This window comes from Pongo abelii, chromosome 6 (assembly GCF_028885655.2).
Source record: "Pongo abelii isolate AG06213 chromosome 6, NHGRI_mPonAbe1-v2.0_pri, whole genome shotgun sequence".
Taxonomy (NCBI): Eukaryota; Metazoa; Chordata; class Mammalia; order Primates; family Hominidae; genus Pongo; species Pongo abelii.
The window spans coordinates 46586654-46598547 of NC_071991.2; the positions used below are offsets into that span (position 1 = coordinate 46586654).

Sequence of the window (11894 nt, forward strand, 5' to 3'; positions counted from 1 at the left end):
TTAATTTGATAATGATTGCAATCTAAGCTCTGTGGTTCCGAAAATGAGATTTGTTAATTCAGTTTGCATTCCCTCATCTGTGGGAGTACTAGCAATATTTGACAACGTTATAGGTCATTTATAGTTCTTCTTTTGAGAATTGCCTTGTCATACTCTTTGCCTATTCTCCTTTTGGAGGATTAATTTTTTCTTATTGGTTCGTACGAATTAATATATACTATTTTAGAGATACTGACCCTTTATCCAATGTGTTGACGATATTTCTCCTCATGTGTTATTATTTACATTTGGCAACTTTTAGTGAATTGAACTTTGAAAATAAAAAAAACAATAAAATCTATCAATTTTTCTAGGGTGTCTAGTTTGAGGTCAGGCTTAGAAAGGCCAATCTCACCTAGAATTTGCATGCAATTCATCATCATTTAAGTCTATTGATTTTCATTTTATTACAACTAAATCACTATTTGTAACTGGTAAGGTGGAAATGCAGCAATATTTGTTTCCATATGGTAAGTCAATACCCAAAAGAGAACTTATTAAATAACTGACTATTTCCTTGTGGATATTAACATATCACTTTATCACATGATAAAATATTACATACATGTGGCTCTCTTTCTGCATTTTCCACTGTGTTCCATGAATCTTGTCATTCTACTGCCAGTATTGCCCTCTCTTCAGCACTGTAGCTTTATAGTTCTTTTCACATTCTGATGAAGTTCCTCTCATTATTTTTTTGTTTTAAGAATTTTCTGTGCATTCTAGTGTGATCTCAATCCTCTCCCTTCCCATTTTTAACCATGAGACTTCAGTCCAGCAAGACTTTTTCACGTTCCAAGGCAGGCAAGCTTCCCTCCTTCACAAGGACCCGAAAACTCAGCTTTCAGAGCTGCTCCTACAGCAGCCTCATGTCCTACATGTGTGCTCCAGAGGCAGAGGGAGACCAACCGGAGCCCCCACCCTTTCTCATTCCCAGCTGTGATGACAGCAGAAACTAAATTCTCTGAGCTAGCCCAACACAACAACCAAGAGGGACACTGTTCTACATCTCATTATGCATATTTCAAACATGTGTCTCTATATACTTCTTACAGAGGTGGTGATAATCTGCGTATGCCTTACTGAATTTTCACAATAATATTACTGTACATGTCTTGTCCCCTATATTTCCATCTGTGAATCCAGGTGCACTGCACATATTAGTCTGCTTTCTGAGGGTAGGGATGACAAATAAAATATACAATACCCAGGGAATAGGAAGTTCAGATAAATAACAAGTTTTTAGTTTACGTATGTTGCAAATATTGCATGACATGGCACCCAATACTACTTTAAAAACAAACAAGCAAACAAACAAACTCACACTCCTACTTTAATGAACAAAAATCCTCTAATAAGGAGGTCACACCCACAGGATTACAGGCAGCACCCCCCCACCCACCACACACACACAGACACATATTTACCTTAAAGCAGAGTCCAGGACACATCAACACACACGATCCTCAGTCCTTTTAATAAAGCACGTTCAACCCTCCTCAGAGTGGCCTTGAGTGGTTGCCTCCATGTGTCTGCAGATGCGAAAAGGAAGTTGGTTCAGGGCCCTAATCAGAGGCTTCCTTTCAGGACAAGTTTCTGGCATCAGCATTAGCTGCTGCAACTCTGAATGGCAGGGTGGGAGCCTGCTATGGGACTGCCCCCTCCAAGGTGTGAGCCTGTTAATTCCAAGGTCAGCTTCCCCAACATCTGCAGTCCCTCAGCTGGAGGCCTGAGCTCTCAATGCCCCGGCCTCCCTTCTGCCCTGGGCCTACTCTCAGCTGCCACAAGAGGGTGATGAAGAACGGGCCTGAGGAGACACAGGAGCTCCTCTGCAGGTCCTCCCAGGCACCACCCCTTCTGGGAGGAAGGCTTGGGAGTCCCCTAAGACACATCCTCAGTCACTTCTCTCTGCCTGTGTCTCAGGAAGACCAGCTCCTCCTACTGTCTTCTGTAGTAGGGATCACTTCCTTGTTGAGTGGGGCCTGAGTTTTCAGAGGATCTTCTGCTCCTCTTCATCTGGTCCCTTTCCTTCCGAGGCCCCCGAGAGGAAGGCATGTGGTGGGCCCTAGCGGTGCTTCTAGCTTTCCTGTCTCCTGGTGAGTGTGCTGCCTACAGAGAGGCTCACAGGTTGGGTTTTGTTTTGTTTTCTTCTTTTGAAACAGGTGCCATACAAAGGAATACCTCATTATATTTTGTGTTGTTCCCATTGCAGCCAGTCAGAAATCTTCCAACTTGGAAGGGGGAATGAAGTCAGTCACCAGGCCGACTGGGTCATCTGCTGAAATCACTTGTGATCTTACTGTAACAAATGCCTTGTACATCCACTGGTACCTACACCAGGAGGGGAAGGCCCCACAGCGTCTTCTGTACTATGACGTCTCCAACTCAAGGGATGTGTTGGAATCAGGTCTCAGTCCGGGAAAGTATTATACTCATACACCCAGGAGGTGGAGCTGGATATTGATACTGCGAAATCTAATTGAAAATGATTCTGGGGTTTATTACTGTGTCACCTGGTACAGGCACAGTGATTCAGACCTGCCCTACACCACACTGAAAATCTGCCTTGTGGCTGCCTCTGGTACACAGGATAGAGCTGCCCGCTTTCATTTCCTGCCACCAAATTTACTATATTCTGAACAAGAGAAAGACAGCTTAACTCCTGATCTCTCTCCTAATATCACACTGTCTTGGCAGCAGCTGCACCCTGTTCCCCACCCCTCCCCCAGAACTTTCCTGAAGACCAAGCTGCCATCTCCAGGCCTCAGCTAAGCAGCCTGGTTGAGAGCAAGGTTCTCTCAGCTCTCCTAGGACATGGGGGAGGTCCACTCTCTCTACTTCCTGTGACAGACAGGTACAACTAGGGTCCAGCTGTGAAGTGAGATATTTTGGATGGCAAATGGGAAGGGTATTTATACTGAACCATGTATCCAGTCATGGTCCAGAGATCACAGCTGAGAGTGGTGCTTATTCCTTATGTCTATAACAATATAAGCAATACTATAATGACCACTAAAACACCACGCCTAGGTATGCAGTTGAACATTCTCTCCCTCTGTCCTCCCTTTTATTCTCTCTCTTTTTTCTTACTTCTTTGCTTGTTTTTATTTTTCTCTCCCTCCCTAACTCCCTCCCTCCCTCCCTCTGTCCATCCTTTCATCCCTCCCTCCCTTGTTTCCTTCCATCCATTCTCCTTCCTTTTTTTCCTTCCTTCCTTCCTTGCTTTTCTCTGACTTTCTTTCCTTCTTGGGTACATAATGAGAATACATTTTCCACAAAATCATTTGATATAATTTTTCTCTATTTGTTCATGCCAACATTGATACAGCTAGTTTAATTGTTCAGTTTTCATTTTTACATTTTGGAAATTTGTTATATTACTTTGTTTTGTTTCATATCTCTTTTGTATATATACAACATTTACATGGAACTGAAGTCAAAATTATAAAAGATGATGCATTTGAAGATTTTAGCTTCCATTGTAGATTTCTCATTCCTCTTTTCTCCCTGACCCTATAGGTAACAATATTTTTGTCAGTTCACTTGAGCTTTTTCACTCTGTTTGTCACAGCAGTGTATGTATTGTTTCTATTTCAATGCCATATTTATATTTTCGTTCTGATATTCGGTTTTTATACATTTTAATCAATCTTATATTTTCCCATATCTAGATTGTGTGTCTTACTTCTAAAGGTGCACATACTTCATATGTATGCATAAAGAATTCCATATTATGTGTTTGAATGTTTTTATGCATTGATTATTTAATGATGGCATCACTGATCTATCAGAAATTTTTATACAATAATTACTGTGTTAGTAATAATAATACTGGCCAGGCCCGGTGGCTCATGCCTGTAATCCCAGCATTTGGGTAGTCCAGTTGTTAGGATCACTTAGGCTGGGAGATTGCGACCAGCTTAGCCAACATGGTGAAACACTGTCCCTACCAAAAATACAAAAAATTAGTGGTGCACACATGTAATCCCAGCTAGTTTGGATGCTGAGGTAGGAGAATCTCCAGAGCCTGGAAGGTGAAGGTTTCAGTGAGGTGAGATCACACTACTACAGTCCAGTTTGGGCAACACAGCGAGACTCTGTCTCAAAAAAATTAATAATAATAATAATATTGATGGTACATATGGATACTGACATTCTGGTAGTTAATGTACTAAGCACATTACGTGCATATTTTATTTAATCTACACAGAAACTTCATTAAGGGTTTAAAGTACCGTTGAATGTAACATAAGAAATTGGGGGGTTAATTAACATTCCCTAAGTCATATATTTTAATTTGATAATGATTGCAATCCAAGCTCTGTGGTTCCGAAAATGAGATTTGTTAATTCAGTTTGCATTCCCTCATCTGTGGGAGTACTAGCAATATTTGACAACGTTATAGGTCATTTATAGTTCTTCTTTTGAGAATTGCCTTGTCATACTCTTTGCCTATTCTCCTTTTGGAGGATTAATTTTTTCTTATTGGTTCGTACGAATTAATATATACTATTTTAGAGATACTGACCCTTTATCCAATGTGTTGATGCTATTTCTCCTCATGTGTTATTATTTACATTTGGCAACTTTTAGTGAATTGAACTTTGAAAATAAAAAAAACAATAAAATCTATCAATTTTTCTAGGGTGTCTAGTTTGATGTCAGGCTTAGAAAGGCCAATCTCACCTAGAATTTGCATGCAATTCATCATCATTTAAGTCTATTGATTTTCATTTTATTACAACTAAATCACTATTTGTAACTGGTAAGGTAGAAATGCAGCAAGATTTGTTTCCATATGGTAAGTCAATACCCAAAAGAGAACTTATTAAATAATTGACTATTTCCTTGTGGATATTAACATATCACTTTATCACATGATAAAATATTACATACATGTGGCTCTCTTTCTGCATTTTCCACTGTGTTCCATGAATCTTGTCATTCTACTGCCAGTATTGCCCTCTCTTCAGCACTGTAGCTTTATAGTTCTTTTCACATTCTGATGAAGTTCCTCTCATTATTTTTTTGTTTTAAGAATTTTCTGTGCATTCTAGTGTGATCTCAATCCTCTCCCTTCCCATTTTTAAATGGTGAGACTTTAGTCCAGCAAGACGTTTTCACGCTCCAAGGCAGGCAAGCTTCCCTCCTTCACAAGGACCCTAAGAACTCAGCTTTCAGAGCTGTTCCTACAGCAGCCTCATGTCCTACATGTGTGGACCAGAGGCAGGGGGAGACCAACTGAAGCCCTCTCCTTTTCTCATTCCCAACTGTGATGACAGCAGAAACCAAATTCTCTGAGCTAGCCCAACACAACAACCAAGAGGGACACTGTTCTACATCTCATTATGCATATTTCAAACATGTGTCTCTATATACTTCTTACAGAGGTGGTGATAATCTGCGTATGCCTTACTGAATTTTCACAATAATGTTACTGTACTTGTTTTGTCCCCTATATTTCCATCTGTGAATCCAGGTGCACTGCAGATATTAGTCCGCTTTCTGAGGGTAGGGATGACAAATAAAATATACAATACCCGGGGAATTGGAAGTTCAGATAAATAATAAGTTTTAGTTTAAGTATGTTGCACATATTGCATGACATGGCACCCAATACTACTTTAAAAACAAACAAGCAAACAAACAAACTCACACTGCTACTTTAATGATCACAAATCCTCTAATAAAGAGATCACACCACAGGATTACAGGCACACCCCCCCCCCCCCCCACCACACACACATATTTACCTTAAAGCAGAGTCCAGGACACACCAACACACATGATCCTCAGTCCTTTTAATAAAGCACGTTCAACCCTCCTCAGAGTGGCCTTGAGTGGTTGCCTCCATGTGTCTGCAGATGCAAAAAGGAAGTTGGCTCAGGGCCCTAATCAGAGGCTTACTGTCAGGACAAGGTTGTGGCATCAGCATTAATTGCTGCAACTCTGAAGGGCAGGGTGGGAGCCTGCTATGGGACTGCCCCCTCCAAGGTGTGAGCCTGTTAACTCCAGGGTCAGCTTCCCCAACATCTGCAGTCCCTCAGCTGGAGGCCTGAGCTCTCAATGCCCCTGCCTCCCTTCTGCCCTGGGCCTGCTCTCAGCTGCCACAAGAGGGCGCTGAAGAACGGGCCTGAGCAGAGAAGCAGGGGCTCCTCTGCAGGTCCTCCCACGTACCACCCCTTCTGGGAGGAAGGCTTGGGAGTCCCCTAAGACACATCCTCAGTCACTTCTCTCTGCCTGTGTCTCAGGAAGACCAGCTCCTCCTACTTTCTTCTGTGCTAGGGATCACTTCCTTGTTGAGTGGGGCCTGAGTTTTCAGAGGATCTTCTGCTCCTCTACATCTGGTCCCTTTCCTTCCAAGGCCCCCGAGAGGAAGGCATGCGGTGGGCCCTAGCGGTGCTTCTAGCTTTCCTGTCTCCTGGTGAGTGTGCTGCCTACAGAGAGGCTCACAGGTTGGGTTTTGTTTTGTTTTCTTCTTTTGAAAGGGGTGCCATACAAAGGAATACCTCATTATATTTTGTGTTGTTCCCATTGCAGCCAGTCAGAAATCTTCCAACTTGGAAGGGGGAACGAAGTCAGTCACCAGGCCGACTAGGTCATCTGCTGAAATCACTTGTGATCTTACTGTAACAAATGCCTTGTACATCCACTGGTACCTACACCAGGAGGGGAAGGCCCCACAGCGTCTTCTGTACTACGACGTCTCCACCGCAAGAGATGTGTTGGAATCAGGTCTCAGTCCAGGAAAGTATTATACTCATACACCCAGGAGGTGGAGCTGGATATTGAGACTGCAAAATCTAATTGAAAATGATTCTGGGGTCTATTACTGTGCCACCTGGGACAGGCACAGTGATTCAGACCTGCCCTACACCACACTGAAAATCTGCCTTGTGGCTGCTTCTGTTACAGAAGATAGAGCTGCCCCCTCTCATTTCCTGCCAACAAATTTACTGTATTCTGAACAAGAAAAAGACAGCTTAACTCCTGATCTCCCTCCTAATATCACACTGTCCTGGCAGCAGCTGCACCCTGTTCCCCACCCCTCCCCCAGAACTTTCCTGAAGACCAAGCTGCCATCTCTAGGCCTCAGCTAAGCAGCCTGGCTGAGAGTAAAATTCTCTCAGCTCTCCTAGAACATGGGGGAGGTCCACTCTCTCTGCTTCCTATGATAGACAGGTACCACTAGGGTCCAGCTGCGAAGTGAGATATTTTGGACTGCAAATGGGAAGGGTATTTACACTGAATCATGTATCCAGTCATGGTCCAGAGATCACAGCTGAGAGTGGTGCTTATTCCTTATGTCTATAACAATATAAGCAATACTATAATGACCACTAAAACACCAGGCCTAGGTATGCAGTTGAACATTCTCTCCCTCTGCCCTCCCTTTTATTCTCTCTTTTTTCTTACTTCTTTCCTTGTTTTTATTTTTCTCTCCCTGCCTAACTCCCTCCCTCCCTCCCTCCCTCTGTCCCTCCTTTCCTCCCTCCCTCCCTTGTTTCCTTCCATCCATTCTCCTTCTTTTTTTCCTTCCTTCCTTCCTTGCTTTTCTCTGTCTTTCTTTCCTTTTTAGGTACATAATGAGAATACATTTTCCACAAAATCATTTGAAATAATTTTTCTCTATTTGTTCATGTCAACATTGATACAGCTAGTTTAATTGTTCAGTTTTCATTTTTACATTTTGGAAATTTGTTGTATTACTTTGTTTTGTTTCATATCTGTTTTGTATATATAAAACATTTACATGGAACTGAATTCAAAATTATAAAAGATGATGCATTTGAAGATTTTAGCTTTCATTGTAGATTTGTCATTCCTCTTTTCTCCCTGATACTATAGGTAACAATATTTTTGTCAGTTCACTTGAGCTTTTTCACTGTGTTTGTCATAGTGGAGTATGTATTGTTTCTATTTCAATGCCATATATATATTTTCTTCTGATATTCGGTTTTTGTACATTTTAATCAATCTTATATTTTCCCATGTCTGGATTGTGTGTCTTACTTCTAAAGGTGCACATACTTCATAAGTATGCATAAAGAAGTCCATATCATTTATTTGAACGTTTTTATGCATTGATTATTTAATGATGGCATCACTGATTTATCAGGAATTTTTATACAATAATTACTGTATTAGTAATAACAATACTGCCCAGGCCTGGTGTCTCATGCCTGTAATCCCAGCATTTGGGTAGTCCACTCGTTAGGATCACTTAGGCTGGGAGATTGCGACCAGCTGAGACAACATGGTGAAACCCTGTTGCTACAAAAAATACAAAAAATTAGCCAGCTGTAGTGGTGCACACATGTAATCCCAGCTACTTTGGATGCTGAGGTAGGAGAATCTCCAGAGCCTGGAAGGTGAAGATTTCAGTGAGCTAAGATCACACTACTGCAGTCCAGTTTGGGCAACAGAGTGAGACTCTGTCTCAAAAAAATTAATAATGATAATAATAATATTGATGGTACATATGGGTACTGACATTTGGGTAGTTAATGTACTAAGCACATTACGTGCATATTTTATTTAGTCTACACAGAAACTTCATTAAGGATTTAAAGTACCGTTGAATGTAACATAAGAAATAGGGGGCTTAATTAACATTCCCTAAGTCATATACTTTAATTTGATAATGATTGCAGTCCAAGCTCTGTGGTTCCGAAAATGAGATTTTTAAATTCAGTTTGCATTCCCTCATCTTTGGGAGTACTAGCATAATTTTACAACTTTATAGGTCATTTATAGTTCTTTTTTTGAGAATCACCTTGTGATACTCTTTGCCTATTCTTCCTTTGCAGGATTAATTTTTTCTTATTGGTTCGTAAGAATTAATATATACTATTTTAGAGATACTGACCCTTTATCCAATGTGTTGACGCTATTTCTCCTCATGTGTTATTATTTACATTTGGCAACTTTTAGTGAATTGAACTTTGAAAAAAAAATAAAATCTATCAATTTTTCTAGGGTGTCTAGTTTGATGTCAGGCTTAGCAAGGCCAATCTCACCTAGAATTTGTATGCAATTCATCATCGTTTAAGTCTATTGATTTTCATTTTATTACAACTAAATCACTATTTGTAACTGGTAAGGTAGAAATGCAACAATATTTGTTTCCATATGGTAAGTCAATACCCAAAAGAGAACTTATTAAATAATTGACTATTTCCTTGTGGATATTAACATATCACTTTATCACATGATAAAATATTACATACATGTGGCTCTCTTTCTGCATTTTCCACTGTGTTCCATGAATCTTCTTATTCTACTGCCAGTATTGCCCTCTCTTCAGCACTGTAGCTTTATAGTTCTTTTCACATTCTGATGAAGTTTCTCTCATTATTTTTTGTTTTAAGAATTTTCTGTGCATTCTAGTGTGATCTCAGTCCTCTCCCTTCCCATTTTTAAACCGTGAGACTTCTGTCCAGCAAGACTTTTTCACGCTCCAAGGCAGGCAAGCTTCCCTCCTTCACAAGGACCCTGAGAACTCAGCTTTCAGAGCTGTTCCTGCGGAAGCCTCATGTCCTCCACATGTGCTCCAGAGGCAGAGGGAGACCAACCAGAGCCTCTTCCCTTTCTCATTCCCAGCTGTGATGACAGCAGAAACTGAAAAATTTGAGTTAGGACAACACGACAACCGAGAGAGACAGTGTTCTACATCTCATTATGTATATTTCAAACATGTGTCTCTATATACTTCTTACAGAGGTGGTGGTAATCTGTGCATGTCCCACTGAATTTTCACAATTATATTACTGTACTTGTTTTGTCCCCTATATTTCTATCTGTGAATCCAGGTGCACTGTGGATCTCACCACTTTCTGAAGGTAGGGCTGATTATAAAATATACAATACCCAGGGAATTTGGAAGTTCATATATATAACAAGTTTTTAGTTCAAGTATGTTCCAAATATTGTATGACCTGGCACCCAGTACTACTTTAAAAACAAACAAGCAAACAAACAAACTCACACTCCTACTTTAATGAACAAAAATCCTCTAATAAAGAGATCACACCCACAGGATTACAGGCACCCCCCCTCCCCCAACATACACACATTTACCTTAGAGCAGAGTCCAAGACCCACCAACACACATGATCCTCAGTCCTTTTAATAAAGAACATTCAACCCTTCTCAGAGCGGCCTTGGGTGGTTGCCTCCAAGTGTCCTTGCAGTTGTGAAAAGGAAGTTGGTTCAGGGCCCTAATCAGAGGCTTCCTGGCAGGACAAGGTCCTGGCATCAGCATTGGCTGCTGCAACTCTGAAGGGCAGGGTGTGAGCCTGCTGTGGGACTGCCCCCTCCTAGGGCTGGGCCTGCTGACTCCAGGGGTCAGCTTTCCCCATATCTGCACTCCCTCTGCTGGAGGCCTGAACTCTCCATGCCCCTGGCTCTCTCCTGCAGAGGGCCTGCTCTCAGCTGCCACAGAGGGTGCTGCAGAACTGGCCTGAGCAGAGAGGCAGGAGCTCCTTTGCAGGTCCTCCCAGGCACCACCCTTCTGGAAGGAAGGCTTGGGAGTCCCCTAAGACACATCTTCAGTCAATTCTCCCTGCCTCTGACTCAGGAAGACCAGCTTGCCCCACTGTCTTCTGTGCTAGGGATCACTTCCTTGTTGAGTGGGACCTGAGTTTTGACAGGGTCTGCTGCTCCTCTTCATCTGGGCCCTTTCTTCCAAGACCCCAGAGAGGAAGGCATGAGGTAGGCCCTAGCCCTGCTTCTAGCTTTCCTGCCTCTTGGTAAGTGTGCTGCCTACAGAGAGGCCCACAGGTTGGGTTTTGTTTTGGTTTTGTCTTCTTTGGCAAGGGGCGCCACACTAAGGAATACCTCATTATATTTTATGTTGTTCCTACTGCAGCCAGTCAGATATCTACTAACCTGGAAGCGAGAATAAAGTCAGGCACCAGGCAGACGGGGTCATCTGCTGTAATCACCTGTGATCTTCCTATAGAAAATGCCTTCTACATCCACTGGTACCTACACCAGGAAGGGAAGGCCCCACAGCATCTTCTGTACTATGACGTCTGCAACTCCAGGGATGTGTTGGAATCAGGAGTCAGTCAGGAAAGCATGATGCTTACGGAAGTAGAAGGATAAGCCGGAAATTTATCCCTCCAAAACTAAATGAAAATGTCTCTGGGGTCTATTACTGTGCCACCTGGGACAGGCAGAGTGATTCAGACCTGCCCTACACCACACTGAAAATCTGTCTTGTGGCTGCTTCTGGTACACAAGAGAGAGCCGCCCCCTCTCATTTCCTGCCCTGAATTTACCGTATTCTGTACAAAGAAAAACACAGCTTAACTCCTGATCTCCCCCCTAATATTACACTCTCCTGGCAGCAGCTGCACCCTGTTCCCCACCTCCCCCAGGACTTTCCTGAAGACTAAGCTGCCATCTCAGCTAAGCCTGAGCTAAGCAGCCTGGCTGAGAGCAAGGTTTTCTCAGCCCTCTTAGGACATGGGGGAGGCCCACTCACTCTGTTTCTTAGGGTCTAGCTGTGAAGCGAGATATTTTGGACAGCAAATGGGAAGGGTATTTATACTGAATCATGCATCCAATCATGGTCCAGAGATCGCAGCTGAGAGTGCTGCTTACTCCTTAAGTCTATAACAATATGGGCAATATTATAATTACCACTAAAACACTAGGCCTAGATATGCAGTTAAACACTCTCTCCCTCTGCCCTCCCTTTTATTCTCTCTCCTTTCTTACTTCCTTGCTTGCTTTTATTATTTTTTCTTCCCTCCCTCCCTCCCTCCCTCACTCCCTCCCTTCCTTCCTTCCTTTTTTCATTTCTTCCTTCCTTGCTTTTCTCTCTCTTTCTTTCCTTTTTGGGTACA

At 42.2% G+C, this 11894-nt stretch overlaps 1 protein-coding gene, 1 pseudogene and 1 gene segment (V, D, J or C); all 3 read left to right on the forward strand.

Annotated features, from left to right (window-relative positions):
• The first annotated feature begins 2092 nt into the window (after window positions 1-2092).
• LOC100938017 (T cell receptor gamma variable 5-like) lies at window positions 2093-2811 on the forward strand. The segment is given in 2 exon segments: window positions 2093-2135; window positions 2252-2811. Coding segments are annotated over 2 exon segments (603 nt in total).
• Window positions 2812-6105: 3294 nt separating this feature from the next.
• LOC129060716 (uncharacterized) lies at window positions 6106-7139 on the forward strand. The gene is made up of 3 exons (XM_054560766.1): window positions 6106-6202; window positions 6404-6463; window positions 6580-7139. Exons 1-3 carry the CDS (start codon window positions 6106-6108, stop codon window positions 7137-7139), a joined length of 717 nt encoding a protein of 238 aa, XP_054416741.1.
• A 164-nt stretch (window positions 7140-7303) lies between these two features.
• On the forward strand, window positions 7304-11469 carry LOC112134346 (uncharacterized; annotated as a pseudogene).
• The last annotated feature ends 425 nt before the right edge of the window (window positions 11470-11894 follow it).